At 40.6% G+C, this 27,114-nt stretch overlaps 1 protein-coding gene across 2 annotated transcripts in view; it reads left to right on the forward strand.

Annotated features, from left to right (window-relative positions):
* Positions 1–27,114, forward strand: part of PAMR1 (peptidase domain containing associated with muscle regeneration 1) — a gene marked incomplete at both ends in the record, with an annotated part of 52,369 nt that overhangs the window by 23,136 nt on the left and 2,119 nt on the right. Inside the window, 5 exons of one of the 2 annotated variants that reach the window (XM_080619126.1) lie at positions 815–1,032; positions 3,973–4,080; positions 22,330–22,542; positions 24,109–24,175; positions 26,420–26,652. In XM_080619126.1, the coding sequence (XP_080475252.1) occupies positions 815–1,032; positions 3,973–4,080; positions 22,330–22,542; positions 24,109–24,175; positions 26,420–26,652 (839 nt within the window). The remainder of the gene's footprint in view (positions 1–814; positions 1,033–3,972; positions 4,081–22,329; positions 22,543–24,108; positions 24,176–26,419; positions 26,653–27,114) is intronic. The other variant, XM_080619127.1, reaches the window with a different exon arrangement.

Here is a 27,114-nt window from a genome sequence, read left to right on the forward strand (position 1 = left end):
TGTTAATGAACAGGAGCCTCGTGCAGTGGCTGGATCAAAGCTGGGAAAGACAGACATTGTGAGAAAGGTCTTTAGATATTCCCCTTCTGCACTAACTCCTGTCCCTTATTTCTACCCTCAAAAGAAGGGCAAGTGCCAGACATTGCGAATTTACTACCATTTTGCTTTCTGATGCAAAACATGCTGTAGTGTTTCGGATTCCCTTTCTCTGCCTATTTCTGCTCCTGTCACATCCCAAAGCTTTCCTTGTGTCCCTAATTGCTGACTTCTGAACATCACAATATAAATAGCTTTTGAGCCTTGGTCTTCAATACTGTCACTTTTGATACTTAGATCTTTACTTAGGGGAAATAGAACAATTTTTAGCAAATAGCCATATAGAAATATGCCCTCCTGCAGTGTCTGACCCTAGATGAAATTTCTACCATTGTAATGTGTTTAGGGACCAGATGTGTGTAAACAGACTGTATGGCTTCAATTTAATTTATTTTTTATATTTTTTATAAAATATATATTATATTGTTTATATATTATTTTTTATTTTCAATTTAATTTATTATTATTTATTATTTTTTATTATTTAATTTATTATTTAAATTTCACTGTTCTGCCACTTAAATGTTCTTATGGAGCAACTGGCTTCCAAGGATCCTGATGCAAAAATTGAGATGAAGCAAGGGGGACTTCATGTGATTAGGGACTTGTTGATTCATTGAAGGGGGGCAGCACAAACATAACTGAACATCCAAATAAATCAGAACCAGGGTGCACAGGTGAGAGTATGCAGTCTGACTGTGCATCCTTGTACCCCAAGATTTTCCATGCTGAGCGTGGAGTTTGACTACATGTGCCAGTACGACTATGTGGAGGTCCGTGATGGTGACAATTTGGACAGCCAAATAATTAAGAAATTCTGTGGAAATGAGAGGCCACCTCCCATCCGAAGCACTGGGTCTTCACTCCATGTCCTCTTCCAGTCTGATGGATCCAAGAACTTTGATGGATTTCATGCTGTCTTTGAGGAAATTACAGGTAAAATAATCCAAAAGTGGAATCTGCCACTCTTTCTTATTAGTTCAATTGCACTAATCTCCCTGTTTTGCTTCATTAAAAACTTTCATGCTGTGTTGCCACCCGCAACTTACACGAAGTCAGTGCAGGGAAGCTTTGAAAGCCATTAGATGACATATGAATGTGAGGCTCTTCTAACAAAGACTAAATTCCTTCTACCTGTGAGAAGAACAAGCATATCAGCCAGCATAGAAAAGATGCTGTTTTGTGAGACTTTTTTGTTTGAATCTGAGCAGTAAGGGCACAGAAGGAAATGGAGAAAGGGGCATGTGCATCTGCAATTGCAGAATTGCTCAATGCTGTGGATGGGAGTGGAGCCACTGTCTCAATTAGCAAAAACCTGATGCAAAGACTCATAATTAGCTCAGTGAAAATGCCTTAACATGACTCTTGTGTTGGCTCACGTGTCATTAGAGCTTAAAAAAAAAAAAAAGTGTGTACAAAGGACAGATTATTTTCTTGAAGGAAAAGAAAACAGAGGCATTTTCCATAGTGTGATGAACTCAGTATTATGAATGACAGAAGCAGGGCTTCAGAATTACTGTGGTTTTGTTAGAGCTCAGTGCTCACATCCCCCACACTCCTTTCCATCGTTTCTTTCTGGCTGCAAAATAACATTGGAAGTGTAGCTGGTGAAGCAGCCTCTGTGCACTTCCTGCATCTTCCTTATTCAGCTGCGTAGGGAATTTTGGTCAAATCTATCCACAGCATTCCTGGCACAGAAGGCTAATCAGAGCATGCTGCTTCCACACAGATAAACCCTGCAGGATCCATGACTCACCATAACTTGCTTTCCACACACCCTGGTCCCCCACGCTTCATGCGGTCATTCATGCAGGGTATCTCTGCCTTGGGAGGTTTATTTAGTTTATATAATCTTGATATAAATACACAAACCTAGAGTGGGTCAGCATATAACAATGATCAGGGGTATGTGACTAGCAATCCAGAATGTGCCATTTCTTAGCCTGCCCTGTTCTTCTACTGTTACTATCAGTAACTGTCAGGAATGTAGCAGGAGCAGTTAGCTACTCATAGCTCAATAGTACAACAGCAGAGGTGATACAGAACAAACGAATGTTGTGTGGGCTCCTGCATAAGGGCTGTCTACACTCAAGGAACTACCATTATCCATATGGTGTGAGCTGAATGGATTCTGTTTTCTCTGCACAGTAGGGAACACTTGGTATTCCAATACTGTTGAGCACTTTATTTCCGCCCCATTTTTAGTGGTAATTATTCCAAGGCTGGGTTGCTGCAACTGTGGTAATCAACACAAGGCACGTTGCAAAGAGCGGCTTAGAGTTTGTGAGGAGGTCTTACTGTGCACTTTATTATGAGGCTGTTCTGGCCTAATGTGTAGCTGCCACGAAAGGCTTTTGAAACACTCCCAGTATCTTTTTATGTGAAGCATTAACCTGGCCAGCAGGAGAGTTTAGGAGAAGAATACAGCATGCACGGGGCAGTGGGGAGTTGAAAGCAGGGACAGGACAGAATCGAAAGCTCTGGCAGCACATTGCAAACTGAAACCTTTCCCCTGAAATTTCCCTTTGTGGAAAAGCCAAGGTCCCTGGAACAGACTGCAAAGGGCTTGCTAGAGCAACTCCCTGTGCTGCAGGTGAAAGCAGCAGCAGCATATGTGCTTACAGGATGAGGATGAGGCCGTGGAGGTGATCTGATGTCCCCAGCACCTTAGTGATGTGATGAAGAGGACTGAAAAAGCACCTTTTACTGTCAGAACTGAATTTCTTCCCTTTCTGTCTTCCCTTCGTCTGTGCTGGCTAGTAAGTAACAGCTTTCTGAAGCAGTGGCACTGGCAGCACAGAGGTCACTGGTTCAACTGCCAGAAAGGTATTGATTGATACAGAATAAGCTGAAAAGCTTAAATCACCTTCAGGAAAGGTCACCGCATGTGTAGTTGTTAAAGGATGAAACCACACAACCTGCTGCACTGCCTGGTCTGGAAGCAGGTGTTAGGTCCCATCGCATGCCAAGTGTCAAATGGGAACCAGTAATTGGCATGAGTTACTAAAATTCATCCAACAGACTTCAGATGAGGATGGGGGACCAGATGGGGAGTCATCAGGATCTCTTGGGGATTAGACATATGGTGAGTCTAGTTAGATGAAAGCCTGTTATTGAATTTCAGTAACGCTTTCCCTTCTGTACCCTCAACTAGTGATCTCTGACACAACACAGGGGCTCTAACCTTTTGTAGTACTGTCCCATGCTGTTTGAAGCCAGGAAATCAAGATTCCTTTAAAAAGAAAAATATTTAGTGCTCTCGAGTATCAGGCATTTTCAAGGACAGTATCTGACAGTATCTGACAAGGGTAACATGTCAAAAGTAACATGCCTACTTTTACTGAATCATGAGATGAAGCTGTGAGGACAAAGCTGAAAGTTCACTGGCTTCAGAACAGTAACTACAAAATATCAGGCTGTACAGGCTCTTCTGCTTCTCCTTCCCTTTCTCAGGGATATTTTAGGTTAGCTGGATACAGTACAGCTGCCACATATATATTCCTTTTAAGGAATGAATTACTGTCCTTAGTCAGAGTTTAGTCTTCAGTGAGCCCTGGAAGGAATTTATTGCACAATCAGGTACGAATTTCTGTTCTATCACCACCCATATGTGGCATCTCTATATTTTTTGTCTCTTAGCATCTGGATATAACAGACTGAAAGACTGTTCTTCAAGTGAAGTCTTTGCAAGGAAAGCTGCTGGCTCTGATATCAAGAAAAAGCAGACTTTTTTTGATATTCATTACACCCTTTACTGTATCTTTGTAGCTTTTAATAAGAATGTGTTATTTACTCCAAGACATAACCATCATGAGAAAAAATAGGTAGGGCCCATATCCTATGAGACCATGAATGTTCTTGCTTTTTCTTTTATAGCCTGCTCTTCCTCTCCATGTCTTCATGATGGAACGTGCATTCTAGACAAAAGTGGTACCTACAAATGTGCCTGTCTGGCTGGCTATACGGGGACTCGCTGTGAAAACTGTGAGTACAGGTTCTGTGTGTATGACCAGTATCCACAGTTGTTACTAATGCAGGCTATTCATTGCTAGGAGTTTCACTGATGTGTAGATTAGGTCAGTCACAGTACCAGAGAATGCACTGAGCTGCTTGCGGCATTTTTTGAGACATTTTGCTTGTAGTTCATGAGGGTTTCCGCTGAATAGTTTTAGAGCTTTATAGCTGTGTAAAAAGGTAAACCAGAATTGGAGCTGGGAAACAACACACAAGAAATCTTGAAATGAACTAGCATCATCAGACAGAGATATATCTGCATGCTAATTTCCACTGTGTGGATCAGCTGTTGACCCTGCTTGAGCCCTGTGCTGAATGCTCTAGCCAGAGCCAATCCTAGGGAGTCCATCTTCCCTCACAGTCACCTCAAAGGTAGAATTCGGGCACCATGAATGACAGATTTGGGATCTAAATAAATGAAAAAGGGTAGATTCTATCCATCTCTGCATTGGCTGTTCTCACTGTCTGTACAAACGTAAACCTGGTTTTGTCGTGCCAATCAAGTTGTAAAATAACTGCATTCAAATGAGTTCAAATCAATTGTCTGTTCTAGTGATTTAATTCCTCATGCTTAAGCAAATGTCTTCATATAACAGGGTTTGAAAGGGGTAAGAATTGTGGAATACATGCCATGATAAAGGCTATATCATCTCTACTAGCTGAAAGGAGCCTTGTGCCATATATAAAGTCACATATATAAATCCTCCAGCTGACTCTGGAGGATTTCTGTGATGCTAGTGAAATCCACTTGGGATCATATCTGGCCCAAGACAGAAAGCATGGCTTACTGTGCCCTGCTATGGCATTACTCTGGCCGTAAGTCACACAATACCTTGCCGGCTTGCAGAGTTTTCAATTCCATGTCAGAGCAGCCAGTATACACCAGACCTCGCTGCTTCAAAATATTTTACCCACACATGCCATTGTCAGGTATGGATTTCTCTCCTGTAATTCCTTTCACATTGTCAGGGGAGTTAAATCAAAGTGACATGATACCTCCTTGCATGGGTAATTTTGAGATAAAAGACCTTTTGATTTCTACAGATCCAGAGTAAACTTGACTTTTTTCCCAGCAAACCAGAGGAGAGATAGTTTCACATATTCTACAAGCCTGAAAAAGTTCTGGTTCTGAACAGCCATGCCACGTTGCCAGATTGCAGATTCTTCATATGCTTTCTATAGGGAAGTTGCTGCTGAAAATGGAGGGGCTGATGCAGCTGGTTCTGCTAACAGCCTCATCTCTGTGAGCAGCTGTTTAGCAGATCATTTAGGGACTGGAAACTCCCCAGCTCTTTGCAACTGCTCAGTGAGATTAATTCCTGTCTTTAGGAGAGAGTTAAAAAAAAGGAAAAGTCTCCTTTCTGGTTCAGAACCAACCTAAATTTAAAATTGATTAAATTTCCAGCAAACCTCAACCCTAGTTTTGGCAGGCTCTGCACCACAGTCAAGGCAAGAAATGAAGCTCATATTCTTTTGCTAGTTTTCTTTTGTAATTCCGGAATAGAAACTTCACCCATGCAGCACAGACAGCAAACAACAGAGGAGGTAGTTGAAAAACAATAGGATGAGACTTCATGAGGGTATAGGTAATAACAGAATAAAAGGGAGGAGACACTTAAAAATATATAGTGATATTTTTAACTTGACAGGAATCCTGTAGTTTTATTTGTGAAAGAACAGTTCAGGTGGATAAAACACTGTTACTTTATGATGTTTGTGGCTGTATGCTTGCCTTTTGCTTACATTAGGAAATATGTTTTCCAGCACCTATATAACAAGCCTTCTATCACATATAGATAAGGGTTCAGTGGCTTTTTTTCTTATATGTGGATAGCAAACCTCACAGTGGGAAAACGTCATGGCAAATCTCTGTTCTTTCTGGCTTCACAGTTTTTTACTTAAGATATTTCCTTCAGTTTTGCCAAAATGTATCTGAAGTATTTTCCAGCATATGAGGGGAAAAAGGCAGAAAATCCAAGTTTGATTTGTTTTTTAAGAGCAAAATGAAGAACTGAAAAAAATATCTGTGTCTGTAATTCTTTAAAAATTACTCGTGTGGTTTCCTGAACAGCACTGCAGTTTAAATGCTAAAGGGAGCTCCTGTCATGCTCAGAATCTGTCTGTCTGTTGGGTCTTGCAGCAACAGTGCTGTCTTGTGAGGTTGAGCCAAGGGAAATAAATATATTTCTGCTGAAAACAATCATAAAATGGTCACTTTTGCAATTCTGACTTCAGACACTGTAAGGCTGATTCTTTCAGTCTGGTTTTCTTGGAGCAAGTCAGGTGCAATCCCATTAAAGTCATTAGATTTATGTTGATGAAAAATAAGTGTAAAAGAGAAGAAAATTAGAGCCCGTTAATGTTAAGTTCATATAGGAGATTTGAGGTGGTGCGACAGAAGTTGCCCGAAGAAATACAGGGGTTGTGAAGACATCCAAGCGCCATACTTCAGAGGAAGGGAGACTGTGGGATTATCTCATTGAGGAATAAGTTCAGGCCAAATTAAACAAATTCAGCAATGGATATTTGATGACAGAATCAGACATTTTCCGAGTCCCTCACTATCCCAGTGAAGCTGTGTCTTTTTGTCCGTTACCAAGTTTAGTTTTAAAGATGTGAGAATCATTATTTGAATTACAGAAATCACCTTAATGAGATAAGCCACAAGGTTTTCCCTCTGTTAAACTACATTCTTAACAGGATAATCAACACTGGTCAAGCTGCTTTCCTGGAGTAGTATTCGACTCTAATTGCTCTGTCAGTTACAATTTGCAATATTAATAAAATGAATAAAGGCACAGTCTGCTTATAACTAGCAGTCTCTTTTCTCTTCTACTATGGCAGCCAGGAAATGATCTTTTTGTTTACTGTGTAATGTAGTGATTTAAAGGCTTCATCATCATGAAGTGAAATGCAGGCATGTATCTTTCTAACAGCTGTTAATATTTCAATCAGTCCTGTTTCAGGGCAAAAAATATTTTATTTATATGTGTCTGATTTCACACCAGAGACTGTATTTAAAAAAAAAAACAAAACAACAAAGCAAACAACAAACCTATGTGAAATTGTAAAACAAATGCTAACCAAAAGAGTGAGATCTTTTCTTCATTCTTCTGTCCTAAAACACATTAAAAACAAAGCTTAGAAACCAGCAGCAAATAGCTTCTTACACATAAGTATGCTTTATTATGATGATATGGTAAGTAGGGAAAACTACTTCCTATTTTAAATACTTAGGCTTCTTTCTGATCTTAAACTGAATTTGCAGTATACCTGGTTACCCATCCCAGTGACCCCTTAGCCATGCTAACATGTTGGAGGTCAAACTCGGGCTTTTCTGTTTGAGCTTTTTGGATTTTTGTGGAAATAATCCTACAATCAAACTCATTTAAAACAAAACCAAAATCTTGTTCTCTTGGCCTGAGATGCCCTGAAAGAGAGCAGCAACTTCCTCAGAAGATGCACATTAGGGAAAAAGTAGCTAGTGGCACCATCCTGGTGCTCTGTATGCTAAAAAGCATCCACTCAAGTATCAGACTGTCAGTAACTCTGTACAGTGTGACAACTGCTTGTTCAACTCCAACTAAGAAAGGTCTTTTCCAAAGTCTCATTGTTGAGTTTGCCTGCTGAAGATGCAGCTGTGGAGAGATGGCACTGCTGGTACCCCATGGCAAGTGGTCTCCCCCTCTGCTTGTCCTCCTCCTAGGACGGGGTGTTCTGACTCAAGAGTCCTCCCAGGGCTTGCTGGCCCCAAAGCAAGAGACCTTGACCTCCTCCTGCTCTGAAATTTCCTGTTACCTTTATTTCAAACAAAGCCGGGCAAACTAGAGTTCCTACGCAAATAAGAGGAACTTGTGCTGAATGGGGAATTCAGGGCTGAGATCCGATTTCCATTTTTATTCTGTTTCTCGCTCCTGTCTGCCAAGAAGAAGAGGTTTGTTCTGCATCCTAATGAAGGGTCTAATCCAACTGACTAAGCTGAATAAACGAACTCGTTGCTGTTGCCTTTGATGTTGCTAGGGCTGGCCTTAATATGTTCCAGCAGGCCTCTGAAAATCATAGAATCATAGAATCATCATAGAATCACAGAATGGTTTGGATTGGAAGAGACTCTAAAGATGATGCAGTTTCAACCCCCTGCCATGGCCAGGGACACCTTCCACTAGAACAGGTTGCTCCAAGCCCCATCCAACCTGGCCTTGAACACTGCGAGGGATGGGACAGCCACAGCTTTGCTGAGCAACCTATGCCAGTGCCTCACCACCCTCACAGGGAAGAATTTCTTCCTAATGTCTAATCTAAATCTCCCCTCTGTCAGGTTAAAGCCATTCCCCCTTGTCCTGTCACTACAGGCCCTTGTTAAAAGCCCCTCTCCAGATTTCTTGTTGGCCTCTTTAGGCACTGGAAGCTGCCTAGGTCTCCCCAGAGCCTTCTCTTCCCCAAGCTGAACAAGCCCAGCTTTCTCAGCCTGTCTCCATCGCAGAGGTGCTCCAGTCCTTGGAGCATCTTTGTGGCCTCCTCTGGCCTTGCTCCAACAGCTCCACGTCCTTCTTGTATTGTTGCCCCCACAGCTGGACGCAGGACTGCAGGATTGATCTCACCAGAGTGTAGAAGAGGAGTAACGAGGAATAACAAGGAGTAGCCACTCCTTGTCCACTCTGAAGGATACTGATACACTGTTTGTAGCTTCTGGGTGGAAGCATGAAGACTGCATGCTCTTGCTTTGGGGTAACTTTAATTTACTTTGAAAGTTTGCTGGAATAACCAGCATGCTTAAAAGCTGAGAGTTTCATTCTTCCCCCCCCCCCCCCAACAAATTTCATTCAGTGGCTTCATTCCTCCTTGAAGATTTTACACTCAAATGCCTCTGAGAGATGCTGCCCTACACGCTTCCCTTTGTTGTGCTCATGGGCATGATTTCACTGTCTTACTCACTGTTTGCAGCTGATACAAACACTGCCAAAAAGAATGGCCCCAGGCAGTAGGAATGCTGACACAATGAGGCAACATCCCACTTGCTCTTTCTTATGGCTCCCATACTCCTCCTTGGTTGCTTCCAGAGCTCAGAAACTGCATTTCACAGCCAACCAAATTGCCCTGCTACTTCCTTAGTACTCCCCTGCTTTTTAGTTCCATTCATTTTCTTCTTCCCTACTCTCTCATCTCAGCACTTGGTAATTTTCCAGGCAATGCCAGATCTTCCTTTCTGTCTGAAATCCAGCTCACAGACCTGCAAAAGGATGAATAAACTACTGTCAGCTAGGCTAGAGGGAGTCTATGTTATTAAATGGTGCTTTCCCTTTACAGTTAATGCACTTTCACAAACATTGTGTCAAAGAAATATGCATTTCTTCAGGCTGTTTTTCTCACCCAGCATTGCCTGGACTTTTCCCTGTTTAGCTGGAAAGCTGACATCTCCAAAATTAAATACCTCAATATGATTTACTCGCCTTTGTAATTTGGTAGAATAATGAGCACATCAGCTTCTCTTAAAAAGAGAAGACCTAAAATCTTCCACCAGAGCAGACTGTGCTCTCCTCCAGTGTTATATTGTGATGCTTTCCAAGGGACGCATTGTGGGACTTACTCTAAATATTAGTTCTTGCCACTGACAGAGAACATGAATGTTGCACATCATTAGGATTTCACTCCCTCCAGTATCCCATGCAAGTACAAGTCCAGATGTATAATTAAATGGGCCATCCAAGTACCGGAAAGATTGCATCAGAGACACAGCCTTCTAAGGGCTGAGAACAATGTTGATAAAGATCAAGTGGCTAATTGTAAGCAACAACCTCCAAATTGCCTCCGGATGAATAAATCACAGTGGGTGATCCAAGCATATTTTCACATGGATTCAGTCTCATTCACAGGAGCAGAGAGCTGGAAAACATCAGGGGTGAGTTTCAATTGGCTGGAAGGGACTGAAAAGATTTGGATTTCAGTAGGGATTATGTCATAGTTTTGTGTAATTATTTCTAGCTGGTGGTACCACTGCAAAAGCGAAGAGGCTCAGAGAGCAGGACTGGAAATCTGCTATCACTGGTACTTGGGGCTGGCCGCTCTTGTTATAAATTCCTTCGACGTTTCCAGGATTAATGTGAGGACTAGCAAAATGCAACCATGAGAGAAGATCTGAACTTCCAGGACTCTTTCATAGGAGATAAATTAAGGCAAAAAATCTTTGTGGTGAATTGTCTGTCCTGGCATTTTTGCATGAGCTGTGGTTGGAGTTGGGCATGGAGCTGGGAGAATGTGTCCTAGGGCATCACAGGTGCCACGAAGCAGGGTAGAGACTTTCCTGTCTTTTGAAACACAAGTGAGTGAGGACAGAGATACTTCATCCAAAATCCTCCCTTACTATCAACCTGAATGGGAGCTACTGCAATGCAGCAGGGCATTTTTGAGGAATAATCCTTGTTACTCTACCAGGACTTTGATACTGAAGGCAAGTTCCCAAGTGACATTTAGGTACCTGTTTTCTCCTTTAGCTACTGAAATCACCATGACATGGGCACCTTTGTGGAGCTGGCTGTTAGCATCTTAGCCTTTTTGGCTAAATCACCTGTGATAGCGTAGAGGTTGAAGGTACTTCTGAGATCCTCTCCTAAAACCTCATGCACTTGTTGCTGCATCTCTGGTGACAGGCATAACCAAGCAGAGCAGTGCTGCTTGGGTGTGTGGCTGTAGCTGTTTAGAGCATCCTTCTTCTTCGAGGTCCAAGAGCTTCCTTATTCCAGAAAACACTGCCATCACTGTGACCACCTTTCTACCAGAGGTTTTCTTGCCCTTTCCTGTACAAGATCTGCTGCAGCATTTGCATGTATTATTTGCTTTGAAAGCCTTGTTTTTAAAAAGAATAATTTTCAACCCAAACCCTAGTACGCTTGGCTTCCCTTGTTCATCCACTTCTGATTTCTGGTTGTAGATGTTGCAACCACACTCTTTTTAATCTAAAACCAGCCAGCTCCAGAAAGCAAAAGTTCTGAGGGGTAACAAAGAAGACAAGCAAGTATGCTAAACATCTTCAGCTCCCTCAGATATGGTCCATGTGTTTGCTTCAGACAGTTCTGACCAAGACCACTCATACTCCAAAGCAGTTCAGCTCCCAGCAGTCTATTCCTGCAGGGAATGAATGATGATCACATCACAAAGCTAAACTGTTGAGCCACATCCAGCTCTTGCCTGGTTCTGGAGGAGAGCACCTGAGCTGCTTGTCAGCATGTGGCTTCCTAGTCAGGAACGCTCTCCAGTGTAGGAGAGGTAGGAGGTTCAGGGAGGTGGTGGCAAGAAGGTCAAAGTCCTTATGGTGGATCCCACAGCATTTCCTGCCATTTATTCAGGAGAGCTTTGAGGACTTATCAGAAGATGCCAGGCTCTTTCCTGAGTGTAAATTTGAGTGAATTGAGCTCCTGGTATGAACAAAGCCTTTGCGGAAATGATGGCAGGCTCAGGGAAAGTGTAAGAGGTGTCACAGAAGGAAGGACATTCCCACCACAGCTTGCTCTGTGAGGCACTGCAGAACCCCATGAATCTGGTGTTGCTATCAGCAGACTTATGATATGCTCATGATCCTGGCATGTGGAGATTCCTGAAGGCAGACAGGAGCCAGATAAGAACACTGGGACTCCCAGAGCCTAAATCTGGAGTCAGAGCTCCTGCCTCATAGTGTGTGTGAGCTGATACATCCAGGTCTGGCAGCCCTACACAGAGGCAAGTGCCTCAGCATGGCAGGATGGACTCATCCCTCCTAATGCTGTACAAATCACTTAATCTGTTGCCATACTCATACCTTCTTGACAGCCCTTTTCACTGCTTATAAGAAGGAATACAAAAGCAGTTCTCTTGAGTGCTCTGAGCCATGGCCTCCAGAAATCGCTCACCTCATTCCCTCTTTGTGGACACAACCCTTCCAAAAACATTTTGACAGCCAATGTCCTTATGCTTTTGGCTAAAGTTAGCCTCTGTGGGCTTATGTGTCAGCCATTAACCATCTCTGGGCTGCTGCACCAAGCTGCAGAGGGACGATGTCTCAAGAGAGCCATCTGAATCCTCCTCCGTGTCAGCTCTTTTCTGCCAACAAACCCTATGAGAGCCTGAAGCACCCTCACCTTGTGGACGCAGGCTGGGGAGAGAAGGGATAAGCATAGGAATAAATGGTATCAGAGATTTACATGGACTGACAGAGCTCATGGGCCGAGGTTAGGAAATCAGCTCTGTTATGAGTGAAGACAACAAATTCTGTAAGTCTGAATTCAGAGAAACTCTTTACTCATGGGGCTTTGCAAAGGGCATCACAGTACGCAGCAGTAACTGCTTGTGGCTGTTCTCTGTTTAACTTCCGTGCTTTGTGTTCGGACACACTGGACCATCTGCTCCCATATGGCTCCATCACCTTTGTGCAAAACTGCTGCTGAGAATACTGTATGGATGTCATAATTCTGATTTATTTAATGCTGATTTCTGCACAAAGCTGGGTCAGTTTAAATGTAAATATAATAAGAATAGCAGGAGGTAATAGAACCATTTCTAGCTCTGCAACTCACTCACTCACTGTTTGCCTTCAGGTAAAACACTTGATATCTCCATGCTATAGCTTTCCCAGCAGTAAAATTCAGACAGACACTGAATTTATAAAGAAAAAAAAAATTGAAATACAGAGATTATAACCTTTAAGAGCTGTTCACTTATCTGATATATTTACATAATGATACTCAGGTAGTCATGGAATCAGACTTGCCCTCAAAATGAAAGTTAAGCCAAGAAAGAGAATTTGATAAGATTGGAGACTTGTGAGTAAGAAGTCAGACCTGATGAGATTTACCAAGATTGACTTCAGCTGGCTTGGCCATGGGCAGCATCTGCAAACACGACTGAGCTGTATGAAGTGCATGTAGGTAGAGCTGGCTGGGAGTTTTCTGTCAGAACAGTTTCATAGCAATAATTTTTTTAAAAATAAATATATACTGCTGGATTTTAAAAATTATTATTATTTTCTTAACCAGAAAGATTAAAAAGTAAGATCACTTCCACATACTCTGCATGTTATACTCCTTCTAGCCACAGCATCTTGGAGCTGTGATTTCTAGGGCTTCTAGGTTCTCCAGCTCCAGCCATTGCCATGGAGCCAGGAAACCCCAAAGTTCAGGGTCCAAAATCATAGAATCACAGAATGGTTTGGGTTGGAAGGGACCTTAAAGCTCAGTTTAAAGCCATTCCCCTTTGTCCTGTCACTACAGCCTTTGTCAGAAGACCCTCCAGGTTTCTTGTCGGCCCCTTTAGGCACTGGAAGCTGCTCTCCCTGAGCCTTCTCTTCTCCAGGCTAAACAACCTGTTAAAAAAGTCAAAATGTGCTATATACATTAGCATGGGTCAGCCTTAAAGCCCAACTCTGACTTGGGAATATGCAACAAGATAAATTTCTTTAGCAGTAGCAGTATTAAAAAATGCTGTAAGCAAATTAAGAACAAAGCTCCATACAATTAAAAGCTCTTGCACCTAGTATTTCAGCGGGGACAAAAATGGAAATGTAAACCTTTTATTAGTACCAGCAATGAGAAATGAGATTTATTTCAGACACTCAATGTATTATTGAAAGGTTGTGCAGAATTTAGAGATAATGTATATTATGTGTTAGGGGGTATATATTATTTAACGAGGAAATGGATGAGAGGAAGGCAGCAGGAAAAGATGGTGTTCATTTAGTGAAGGGACCCTGGGACAAAAGCTAATGCTAATTCCGTCAGGCAGGATTCGAAGGACATTGAAAAGTGTAGCTCAAAAGATCATCTAATTTATATCAGTAGTGATAAAATGAGCATGAAAACTATCTCTAAATGGCAGCTAATTTGGATCTGAGGAATGACTCTTACATATAATTTAAAAGAGAGTAATTCATACTGTTATTATTAATAATGGAACATTTTATTTAAAATTTCATGAACTTCAGGTTCCTGTAGTGTTCTGGAAAGTTGTCTATGAAATGTGGAGCTATTTTAATATTTCATATGGGACAGAAATATTGGTTTCTTTTTTCCAGGCAACAAAGTAAGTGGCAAGAAGGGTAATAAGTTTTATGAGGACTCTGTGAGTTCGTTATTTAGAGACATGAGGCATCTCTGGGTTTTATTCTAACAACTGGGCTGTCACAGTTGAGCATTTCTGTCAGAGGTGCCTGTTGCCACCTTGTCTTGTACATTCCTACTTTGCTTTTTTATGATCTCTACAGAGCTGTATCAGGCCAAAACTAACTCAGACCATATATGCCTCGGCAGATTAATTGTGGAATGTCCAAAGAAAAATTTTGTGTAGCAACATACAGAAAAATTAAATCAAAAATATCTCTCAGCTCCTAACGGGCTGTTAGTGCAGCCCTTTCCCTCCAAACTCCATTCCAGGGTTTTTTTCAGGTGGAGTTTCAATTTTCAGGTTAGACTTATATCCTGCTGTGCCTTTCAAACATTTGTCAAGGAGACTATATCTAGAGTTTTCCTTGAGTAAGAATTCTCCTGTTAACTTTATCCTGCCTGAATATGCGTTTTTGTCTTCCTTAGTTCATTTTACTGTATCCTTTCTGATTTTAGCTTTTAGATTGTTGTAGTTTTTAACTTTTGCATGACCAGGGTGGTCATTTTTAGCTCTTAGTCGCTCTCAAAATTATATTTCTGTGACATTAGTTTCACCTTTCCCTGAAATCTCTCCAGTTTTCCTATTGTTTTCTAGGTATAAATTCACCAGAATCTTTATAGGTCTGATGACACCGTGGCATGAAGAATAGGATTAGCCTGACCCTCTTGGAGTCGCTGAGATGCCCAGCCTTTCTTTCATTCAGACCTTGAATGAATGTTTTTCGTATTTGGCTGTCTATTGCCATCTCTTAGTAGAATTTTGCAGCCGCCTAGTTCATTTTCTGGGTTCCTGGTGGGTTTTGTCTTCTGTTTGTGGAAAGAAAGGTGCAGAGACCAAGCACTGCAACCTGAAATCCTGACACTCTTAGTTCCATGTTGGCAGTTTTGTCTCAAACCTTACAGTTTGGGGTGAGTATTGTAGACTTCACATTTCAAAGATAATTCTGTCTGAAGCTCTCTGCCTTGTTTTTAACTTCTTCCTCTGTCTGCTTTGCAAAGTGCACTTAGAGAAAAGGTAAGGTATTAACCTCCTGAAAACTGGGAATTGCAGAGGGCGTTGCACCAGCAATAGGGAAATGTTGATAAGGCCTCTAAGTATGATAAGACCTATGTAGTGACAGGACAAGGGGGAATGGCTTTAAAGTGACAGAGGGGAGATGGAGATGAGATCTTAGGCAGAAATTCTTCCCTGTGAGGGTGGTGAGGCGCTGGCACAGGTTGCCCAGAGAAGCCGTGGCTGCCCCATCCCTGGCAGTGTTTAAGGCCAGGTTGGATGTGGCTTGAAGCAACCTGGTCTAGTGGAAGATGTCCCTGCCCATTGCAGGGGGTTGGAACTGGACGAGCTTTGAGGTCCCTTCCAATCCAAACCATTCCATGATTCTATGATTCTATGGCAGGATCAGGCCTGTCCTGCCTAAGCAAGCCAACCTGAAATCATATCAAAAGTCTTAGAGAGCTTAAAAACTGAAGAGAATGGGGTCAGCTCAGGTGGTTGGATTTTATGTCTAGTGTTGTATACCCAGAGGGTAAGGTCAGAGCTAGGTGTGAATGATATTTACAAAATGTTCTTTTATTTTCTTTCTGACTTATGAGAAACATCAGTTGGGAAGTTTGATATAGTTTTATACCAGAAGAGAATGTTGAAAGACTTCAATAAAATATCTCAAACAAAGGAGGCTGCCCTAAAATTCAATGGAATATACCTCACATTCTGAAAAATGTAAGAATGAGTCAAATTCACACTCTTGATGGGAAGCTATCTACAAAAATAAGATAAGAGAGAACTGGATGAAGCACATGGGGGCTAGGATTCCCTTCACAATAATTGTTTTAAACTCCATTGCCTGAAGAGTTCATGAGTAAAGGGAAAAGGTGTAGAAGAGCTGCCTGAAACGTATCAGGTGTAAGGGATAAAAAGAAAGTCAAACTGAAGAGGGGAAAAAAGCTACAGACCTCAAACCAAAGCACTAGAGGCCAGTACTGTAGTAGCTATGTGGCTTTCAGGCTAGATGATACAACTGAAAGCAGAGCTCAGCTGTGGTACTGAGATGCAGGGAACATCTCAAGATTCAAACCCATATTTAATTTATAGAGAGAATGGACTTACAAAATGATCCAAAGAAAAAAGTAAAATGAGTGGCTGTGCCTCCAGGGGCAAAGTTCAAAGAACAAGACAAACAACAGGACATACCATGAAGGAAGATCCTGTGTTACAGGAGAACAGATAGCCAGGAGATAAAGGCATGGGTAACAAAAGGGACATGTCTATTAATAATACTTAGCTGGTTTGCCATCAGTGAAGCCCCACAGTGACCCTGTGACACAAGTGGGTATGAGCTAACGCTTGTAACATCCCCGGGAGGAAAGGGGTGCTCTCATTTGCTAGATACAGCAGATGAAGCAACTTACCCATGGCCACAGTTTTATAGCTATGATTATATCTCATGACCTTCTGCTTCCATCTCCTTTACTCTAGGCCATACTTCCAGTCCTAAATGAATCTGTGCCCAAAACACTGCACGCAACTACATTATAAATAAACCCAGAGTTATTCCAGCTGGGTCACACTGTCACAGAATCTAAAGTCTGGCAACCAGATGAAATCAAAAAGACTAGAAATGAAATATCTTAATCACACAAGAGACTGACCAAGAACAAATGCTTACAGTTTGTGGAAAAAAAGAAATAAGTGTAGCTTGGTGACATTTTTTCCAGGGAACCTAGAAAACACAAGCACTAAAACATTTGTTCTGCAGAGCTGGACTGGATCACAAGCACACCAGAAAACCTGTATTTATGATAAAAGGGAGACATCTGAGTGGTGCCCAGATGTTTCTAATCATCTTATTTTCTCATTTGACAAGCTGAGTGTGACTTTACATTGAAAGAGAGAAATATGAATGTAGTGAAAAGAATTTCTACAAAAAATTCTCTCAAAATTTCAGTTCTGAGGAAGATTTGGAGGGAGCGACTGCCAATAGATCATGACTGCAAAGACAAGTGCTCTGAGAATTTAAAACATGTAGAAAATCTATGCTGCCCTTATTTCTATTTCCTTTATGTATGTGCTTGTGTATACACATCTGCATCTATATATGCATGTATATGTGCCTATGTTTCACGCGAGAAACATCAAGGGCTAGGAATTAATTTTGTTGCATTTTTATCATTATTCTTTTGATAAAGATGACACTGACGCAGAATACTTGCATCCAAGAGGAAATGTCGAGCTTCCCTAACTGGATGTGTTTTGATTTCGAGCAGTGAGTCTGGGCCCTTCTCTAATGCTTCAATGTTAGTTTTTCGTTCCAAGAATTGTGCTTGCTAGTGCACAAAGGATTCTGCCAACTCACTGTTTGATGGTTGTAATAATCTCTGAACTGAGAGAAATTTCTGTTCTTGAGAATGTTGCTGCTTTAGGACTGTTACTCAATAATCTCTTTCTTATAGTAATAATTGGGCGGTCCACAATCCATGTAAATAGATGTGTTCATGTGTGTTCTATGTAAGGATTACAAGGCTGAGGCTTTAGAAAAGTTTTTCATCTGGAAACGTAAGGATCCAAATTTGTCTGTAGGTTAGCAAGCAACTAGCTATGAGGCAAGACAGAAGAAGTCAAATTCTATAAAGCATGAGGTAGGAATGATCTCTTTAGTACTTGTCTTCAGTGGAGCACCCCAGCTCCCCGGTAAAAAATCCATAGGCATATTTAAATCTTGCACTGGATCCTTTCCTATGCAGTTTTCCACAATTAGTGGCCAGGCAAAGCCAGAGACACACAGACAGATGGATAACTACGTAGGCACTAAAACCTGTGTTTGCCACTTTGTTATAATTTCTAAATACAGAAATACATACATAGAATTTCTACATACAGAAAATTGTTTTTCAGAAGCGCCTTGGAGAAGGTGAATAAGGGTATGGACATTCTCTGTCTTTCATAACAGAAAGGCAGAAGATTAAATGAAATTATCAGATGGCAGGCTAGAAACCAAACCAAGGAAGGCAGTATATGTTTCACACCACACTTAGCTGTAGAACTCATTGCGACTGCACATTGTTCTCACCAAGTGTGTAGGTGAGTTTAAAAAATACTCAGACAAATTAATGTTAAAAGAAAAATATCACTAGAGTATGTTATAGCAAAAATGGCGTTGTAGTTCAGGTAGTCCTTGAGCCCCAGATTGCTGACTGCTGTCAGAATCTGCCAGGAAAGTATTCTATATGCTTGCTCTGTTTTTATATTCCTCCAGCAAATCTACTGTTTACCACCATTGATTGATGGTTTCTGTGCCAGGCAGACCTCTGTTCTGATTTTGTATGGCTGCTTTGATGCTCTCAGAGAAATCTTGCTTACACTGTTTAATCTGATATTTACTCCTTGCAGTAGTTAAACAGACCATTGTCTGTAAGTATTTTTCCAATAGAGCAAACCCTGTGGAAAGGGTAAATATCACAGTTTGGTAAATATCAAGGCTCTTTTTTAATGTCATTCTGATAATTGATCCACAGAAATATGCTTCAATATTTCAGTGAGGTTATCTGTAAAACTATATAAAAATGGAAAGAAGAATTTGAAAAAGTTTCAATGTAAGGCTTTTAAAGATCTAAATTTTTTCTTGATCAAGCATAGTAGTTTGTTCAAAACTCCTGTTACGATGAGCATTTTGAGCAAATTAGCCCTAATGATACAAACGCTTCTGCACATAATCACATTCTGAATAACCTCACTGAACTGAATGGATCCAGATATGTTTTGAAAAGTGACATACATGTAAGTGTGTATAGAACTGACATCTAAACAACTTTCTAAAGATCAACATATACCTGTCTTGTCATTTTGACTCCTGTGCCCATTTGAATTGATTTTTCAATGTGCTAAATAAAGAATCATCCTAACACAGTCCTGTTTTTGTAATAAAGTGGATTTTTTTGAAATATCTGAACTGTCAGTGGTGATGTGTAGGACTCCAGGTGCTCCCGCTCATGGTATTGTGGAAGGAGATGACTTTAAATACGGGGCCCAGATTTACTTCAAGTGCAACGCAGGTTACAGCTTAAAAGGCAGCCGTGTTGCCTACTGTCAGCTTGATGGGATTTGGTCAACACATCATCCTGAATGTGGTAAGGTCACTTTAACATTTTTATAAAATGTTTTGGCCAATGTATTCATATGAAACTTGAATATCCTAATTTCACTTGAAATTTGGTAGAACTGTGGCTTAACGTGATGTTCTTTTGCATGCCTACCTTTAAGATGCAGTAGTAATACTTTTTTCACTGCTGGAGCCCAAGCCTGCAAGACTTGCTTATATAAAGGTCTGACTGAAACATCAAATGACTGAAAAATAATTGCCTCAAAGACTTTAGGCACATGCCCTTCTTACACACAGTCTGAAAATCTCTAGGACCAAAACCTATTGAGGGAGATTGTGCAACAATTAATATCTACTCCCATTACCATGTACCTTTGACACCTCTGCACAAGTCCTGTGCACTCTGTGCAGGTGATTAGGGGCTACCGCTTGAAGACTAGATCCTTTTTTGAACAGAATTCCTACCCTAGAGAAAAACTGATAAAAGAGAAACCTCCATTCATTCTGTCTGGGCAAGCCATCATGCCTATCATTCAGCTGTGAAATTCAAAGCCCCTTCTTGTCATCCAAAGGGACTTTCAATTTTCCTTTGTTTTGCATAATTTTGTTTTCATGTTCCAATATTGTATCAATTGGAAAAGTGCTTTTACAAGTGTGTTGTGGCAAACAGTGTAAATTTGGGGGGAGTGTTGTGAAACAGCTGTATATAAGTTCATCTGAAAGAGCAAGCTATAGTCATTCTACTATCCAGAGAGAACATCTTCAGTTTCAGTTAACTGCTTAAGTCCCTACTTCATGATGTCCCTGGCTAAAGACCTATTGGAAGATTTATCTCTGGACTTGGCTGTTAAAGTGCTAGGTGATGAAATTTAGGTCTCTCCTTCCCAGATGTTTTCTCTTTGTATTCAACTCACAAAAAAAGTGATAACTCTGAGTTTAGGGAAGTTCAAATTACTGATAGACATAGGATGAAATAAGACAAGGCCTTCATTGACTTACTTGGTCAAGTTTAGGTACACTTTAAAACATGCACTCCACTAAACAGATGATGCCTCTGGACAGAAAGCAATTTGCAAATAAAGCATTATACTGTGGATGATTCCCTGTAGTCTTTAGCTGCCCTCAAGTTATCAGTCACTTGTGGTTCACAGGTGAGAGAGCCTGTGAAGTACAGAGGAGCCAAACTGAAAGGAGACAGGGCTCTACTTCTCCCTTCCTCCTGGTTAAGAAGAGGTTCAGATGTTTTATTTCTTTACTGAATATGACTCGTGAAAAATATTTAAGTACACATATAACCATCAGCATATGTTAAAATCCAGTGTTGTTAAAGAAAGCGTCGAAATATATGCTCAGCTTGAATTACATACTCAATGCTAAGAGCATAGGCTCTTCATTGAACTTGTACTACTTTGGTTAGCTATGTGCTTCCATGCATTGCTCAGCTGGTGACATGAGGATAAAGGAATAGGACAGGGCCATACCTGCGCGCTGTTACTGTGCTGATTCACGGGGATTTAAATAAATGCTTAAGTGCTTTGTATATAAGTTGGTTCTTTTGTGAAATGAGGCTCAGCAGGCAGCTGAGTCTGAAGCAAGGACATGAAGAGGTCATTTCTGGTCATTTGATATCATAGAATCGTAGAATCATCACAGACTGGTTTGAATTGGAAGGGACCTCAAAGTTCATAGTTGCTACCCCCTGCCACAGCCAGGGACACCTTCCAGTAGACCAGGTTGCTTCAAGCCCCATCCAACCTGGCCTTGAACACTGCCAGGGATGGGGCAGCCACAGCTTCTCTGAGCAACCTGTGCCAGTGCCTCACCACCCTCATACGGAAGAACTTCTGCCTAAGATCTCATCTCCATCTCCCGTCTGTCAGGTTAAAGCCATTCCCCCTTGTCCTGTCCCTACAGGCCCTTGGCAAAAGCCCCTCCAGATTTCTTGTCGGCCCCTTTTAGCCACTGGAAGCTGCTCTAAGATCTTGCTGGAGCCTTCTCTTCTCAGCCCTCCATAAACAGAGCTGTACCAACACTAGCTGTCTAGATTATATGTTTACTGGTTATCAGGCAATGAGACATCAGACAGAGGAATTAAACAGAATTGCATGTTACTGTCAACCTGACAAGCAAACTGAGATGAAATCTAAAGGAAAAACCAGAAATACCTTTTTATCAGCTAAACAGAAAGAGTGGAGAAGTTAAAGTATAGATGAAAGCATTTATTAGCATCACATAGGGAATACTGTCATCCAGATTTAAGAAAAAAAAAAGTTAATTTAGAGGAAAAAAAGCCCAACCCAACCCAAACCAAAACTCAGCAAGAAAGGGGAAAATATTGGGAAGGAGGAAGTAAAAGTGATTTTATAGGCAGAACCTAGCATGCGTAAGCTTTCCATATTAAATTTTTAGTATCTGTATATATATATGTATATATATGTTCTCTTTCAATTCCCATATTTCCCTGAGTTCCTGAGATCTCTCTTTCTGTGCTAAGAAACCAAAAGGACCAAGCGTAAAAGTAAAAAATAAGTAGTTTAGTTTTATTATCCAAGTCCAGTGCAGTATTAAAAGTACAGGAAGGGGAAAAGAATGCCAAGGACCTGTTTTCTGCAAGGACCTGTTCATCCTTTGATGACCTTGAAGTAAGCCCTGTAGATGGGAAATGAACTTCATACGCAATCCAGGTTCTTTTTCAGGATGGTCAACTATGTTTTAAGGCCTTTTAACAATTTGAGCATCTTACACTAAAGTATAAAAGAATCTTACATTTACACTAAAGATGCTAAAGTGTGTATTATAAGCAGACATCTGTATATTATAATTTCTTCTTTACTCTTTGATCTTTTAGAATACAGATCCCAGATAAGTCTTGAAAAGGCAGCTTTGCTAAAATGTAGACTGAAGTGTAATCTGAATGAAATGCCGAGCAATTTCACAGGTAAAAGCAATGTAGTGAACCTGATAAAATGGTTACTATTTTTTTCCCGTATCATTAGTTCTAGATGAAAAAAACTGCTCAGATCCTGGTGGCCCTCTCAATGGCTACAGAAGAGTAGTAGAAGACACTGGGGCCTTGAATGGACGCTATGCAAAAATTGGCACAGTCATTGCTTTCTTTTGTAACAACTCGTATGTTCTTAGTGGGAATGAACAGAGGACCTGCCAAGAGGATGGAGAATGGTCAGGGAAGCAGCCAATCTGCATAAAAGGTAGCTTACAATCTTTTTTTACCACAGTTCACAAAAGCTGCTATGTTTTTATTGGAGTTTGTTTTATATAATTTACACTTACTGAACAATCATTTTTGCTAAGAATAACCCATCTCACTGACACCTCATACTAAGATTGGTAGTTTGCCAGCTTCATTGGCTGCTAAACTCAGCCAGATAAGATGCCAGTGATTCCAGAAGAGGTTTCCATCTTTAAACATGTAAAGGAATGTTCCCTAAGACCTTTATTACCCTCCTTCTAGAATCAGACCTGTGTAAGATCAAAATAAAAGATCAAGAGCGAATTGAAATAGAAGGAAATAATTGCTCTCATAGGGCCCAACTCTCCTCTCACAATCCTTTTCAGTCCCAGTCATGGGATGAACAAGACTGTAGATTGCATCCTTGTAGGTTTGTTTCAGAAAACCACCTGAGGACTATATGTCCTTATTTGTGCTTATCAAAACAACAAACCACATCTTTAAATCCTTTGCTAGAAAGCGAATGATGCTGTTCACCTGGAGCTACTGAAACCCTGAATGGATGAGTGAATTTGAGCTAAAGAGCTCCCAGATTAATTTTCCCAAAGCAACTGTTTGACACATTTTAATGGATTTTTTTTTTTTAATCTGTAGTAATGATAAATAAGGAAATATGTCTGTCCACTGGGGAATTTGCTTTATTCTGTTATTTTAGATGGAAATACTCTCTCCCTGTAACATACAATCATTGTAGGAAGCATCTTTATTGATGATGATCATTTGTGGAAAGTATCTTTATTGATGGGAACTTTGACAGTGACATAAAGGTTAACATATACAGTAATCATAAAGACCTGGGCATTGTTAAATCTTACAGAGCGTAAGTACTCAGGCATACAGATAAAATCCATCCTGCAAGATTCCTTTCCTTCCACTGTGAGCAGCAGGAAGATGATCCTGGCAGTTATTTGAACTGATAAACCTGAATATTTTATCCAGCTTTTAAAGTAAAGAAACAAAATCAGAAATCCTAGATATCCCTTCTGTTATTTTGGGCATATTCAGGTAACTGAGGTGTTCCTTTGAATCAGAGTCTCCAGCTCCTTCTGTGGGTACACAAGCAAACAGACACTTTGAAGTCTGTGATGTTTCACAGCCTTTCTCTGTATGCAGAGTCACTGGGATAAACTGTGTGGCTACATAATGGAAATTAAGTATTTTTTTGTCTAATTCCATTATTGTGAAATATTATTCAGATTCCAAATCATCAGCCATAGTGGTATAAACTTGGCATTCAGATACATTGATGGGCAAATCTTTCTTCATGGCTGTAAGTGCCAGTGCAGAAGGCACTCAGTTACTTCCACTGTTGTCAATGGGATAGATCTGGCGATCTGTGGAGAAGTATTTTTTCCAATGCTTTAGGTTTTAGGGCCTATCTTCATTTTAATACATGTAACTTACTGCCTCTTTTCTTGAACCAGTCCACTATAGCTAGTAAGAGGAAAGAATGGAAATGTGTATGAACTGTAACACTTGAGCTGTGAATGTGGAAAAGTACTGTGCAACATTATATTTTTTCTAGCCTGCAGAGAGCCAAAGATCTCTGACCTGGTGAGACAGAAAGTGCTTCCAATGCAGGTCCAGTCAAGGTGAGAATGCAATATCTCAACTACAGTTTAAAGAACAAATATGACTCCTTTCTACCCTGTGTGTTTAGCTTCCCCTGACAATGGAGCAATGAGAGCTGCTGGGAGGGGAGGGCTGGTTAAGTGCAGGTTTGGAAGCTGCTGGAGGCAGCCAGGAAGAAATGCATGGTTAGAGATGTGCAAACTACTGGATGATGTTGGAATTAGCTTGCAAACTTGTGGAAGGCTATGAGAACAGTCTGAGAGCAGTTCTTGAAGCAAATGAGGTGACTTAAAACATGAACATGTGCTGTCTTAATGAAGAAATGAGTGGGGAGAACACAAGGAGGGAAAGGGGTATAGCAATATAATTTGCTCCCATCAAGCTTCACCACCCAAAGCAAGATAGCACAATTGATATAAAATTGTGTTTGAGGTGGGCATGTGGGAGAGAAGAGGAAGTAGGACAGGAGGGAGTAAAGAATGAAATATCAGACCCTGTCTGAGCTTACCCTTTTGCTGATTTCCTGAAATAGGACCAATCTGAATTAGTGATGCTGCAATGTCCAAGTTCATTTTTGTCCAAGTAGTAATTTCTCATTTCAAGCTTTTTTTTTTTTTTTTTGCAGTACAGGATTCATTTATTTTTAGATGCAGTGCAAGAACTGGCCTCATCTTTGGTCTTAGGAACGACCATACCAGGTCAGAATAAAGGTCCAGCTCAAGCCATATCCTGTCTCTGGTAATGACCAGTAGCAGATGCCTAGAGACTTTAGGAACAAGGCAAGCACATACTTCCCAAATACTCTCCCACTGTCCAGCTGTGTGATGCATGATTGTAGAGGTGGCCCTGAGAAGCCATCAGAAGGCTTTAGTAGTAATCAAGGTATTCTTCTTACTTCAATTTCTTAATTAACTTTTCAACACAGGTCTTTCTGTGCTGAATGTTTCAGATATTAACAAGAGCTGTATGAAAGGGCATACATGCTCTCACCTCCATAGCATCATCACGGCACCTCATGTGTGTTGACCATTACCCCTTGAAGTAGGATCTCCATTTCATAGCGTAATAGTGAGGCGAAGTGTTGACTATGCCCTACTGCAAGATCACATGCAAGTAGGGAATGGGACCCTGGCAGTCTAAGCATGTACACAGCAGCTCTCATCCTTTGTCCAAAATATAAGAAAATTGTCATTGCTCTTGTTCCTAATAACTTTACTTTCCTTGAATGCTGTCATGTGCTGCCTCACAGATTCTATCTGATGGAAGCAGGCTGTGTCTCTCTGTGATCAAAAATGGAATTGCCGCTTGAAAAAAACATATTCTTACGGCTTTTCTGGATGCAACAGTACCAGAAATCTCAAGGGAAATGAATTTCTTGCTGAAATTTGCAGTCATAAATAGTTTCTTTTTTTTTTTTTTTTTTTTTTTTTGGGGGTGGGGGGGAGGTTGGGTTTTTGGTTTGGTAGAAATGTGCTTTTAAGCATTACAATAAGGAACACATTCTAAGTGATGAACATTTAAGTATGACTGTAGTCAAGCTTATGGTCTATGTCTAGGCTGGTGCGTATATTTATTTTTTTAATTATGTGTCATGTTTCAGCTAGTCAGTGCAATTTCTAAATAGAAGCTCAGTAATTACTGCAGTCATGAAATCTCTGTGGTGAGGCAATTATCTCTGCTAATTGGTAAATCAAGCAACTTTATCAACATGATTTAATCTGAATCAGTTCCTAACTCTGCCTATTAAAATGTTCATTAGAGAAAAGATGTGCCCATCTCTTCTCTAGTTAAAGCTGATTATGGCAATGCCAACTTCTAGTGTAATTTCTTTATCGAAAAATGTGGTCTCTCAGTCCTGTTGTGAATGGCAAAAGCTGTTCCGCATTCAGAGGCAACTGGTTGCAATCCAGAAACTGTAAAATGAAAAAAAAAGGAGACACAAAGAGAAAATTCATAAACATATGTGGTTTTATATTCAAATGTGCATTTATATACATATTTATATGTAAATAAAATAGCTCGGATGTAAATGGGTGTAATGCTAACCCATGTTGGAGTGGTATTTTTGCCTTGCTCTTTTACAAGCAAACTTGATATGCTTTTAAATGATACTTAACACAGCTGGTGATAAAGATATGGTAATGATCACTATTCTTCTTATTATTATTATCATTATCATCATAATTATTATCATAATCATAATTATTATTATATCATCATCATGATTATTATTATTACCTTGTATTCTTTGTGCCTTGAAACAGGGAAACACCTTTGCACCAACTTTACTCATCTGCATTTAGCAAGCAAAAGCTTGACATCTATCCCACCAAAAAGCCAGCACCGCCGTTTGGAGATCTGCCCCCAGGGTACCAGCATCTGCACACCCAGCTTCAGTACGAGTGCATTTCTCCTTTCTACCGCCGCCTTGGCAGCAGCAGGAGGACTTGTCTGAAGACAGGAAAATGGAGTGGGAGAGCCCCTGTGTGTATTCCAAGTGAGTCTCCAAGGGAGAAAGTATGCACACATCTCTGGAGGGATAGGAGAACAGGATGTATATTCATCTTAAAAAAATAAGGGAGTCTCAGCTGTGTAGGCTGCCTCTGCTTCCAGATGGGAGGAGGTAGGAGCAGTAAAGCTTTGAGGATATGTCAATCAGGGGTACTCTTCCCATTTCTTTAGGCAGTTGTCTCATTATAGTGCAGCTTGATAAGGTTGTCATGAAAATTCACCTGGTCAAATGGTAAGTTTACATTCCTACTTCAGCCAGGAATTCAGATAATAATGGGAAAATTGTAAGTTTATTTTTTTAAACTATATAAAATACTCATATTATAATTTCACAGGTTCGAGCCAAAGGTTAATTAGAAAGCTATCCCTCATGCTAACCATTGCAATTTGGTTTTCTTTTGGCATATCCTAAGCAGAAATCAAGAGTGACATTCAGGTATGGTGGTGG

This window comes from Psittacula echo (assembly GCF_963264785.1).
Source record: "Psittacula echo genome assembly, chromosome: 5".
In the NCBI taxonomy this organism is placed as follows: Eukaryota; Metazoa; Chordata; class Aves; order Psittaciformes; family Psittacidae; genus Psittacula; species Psittacula echo.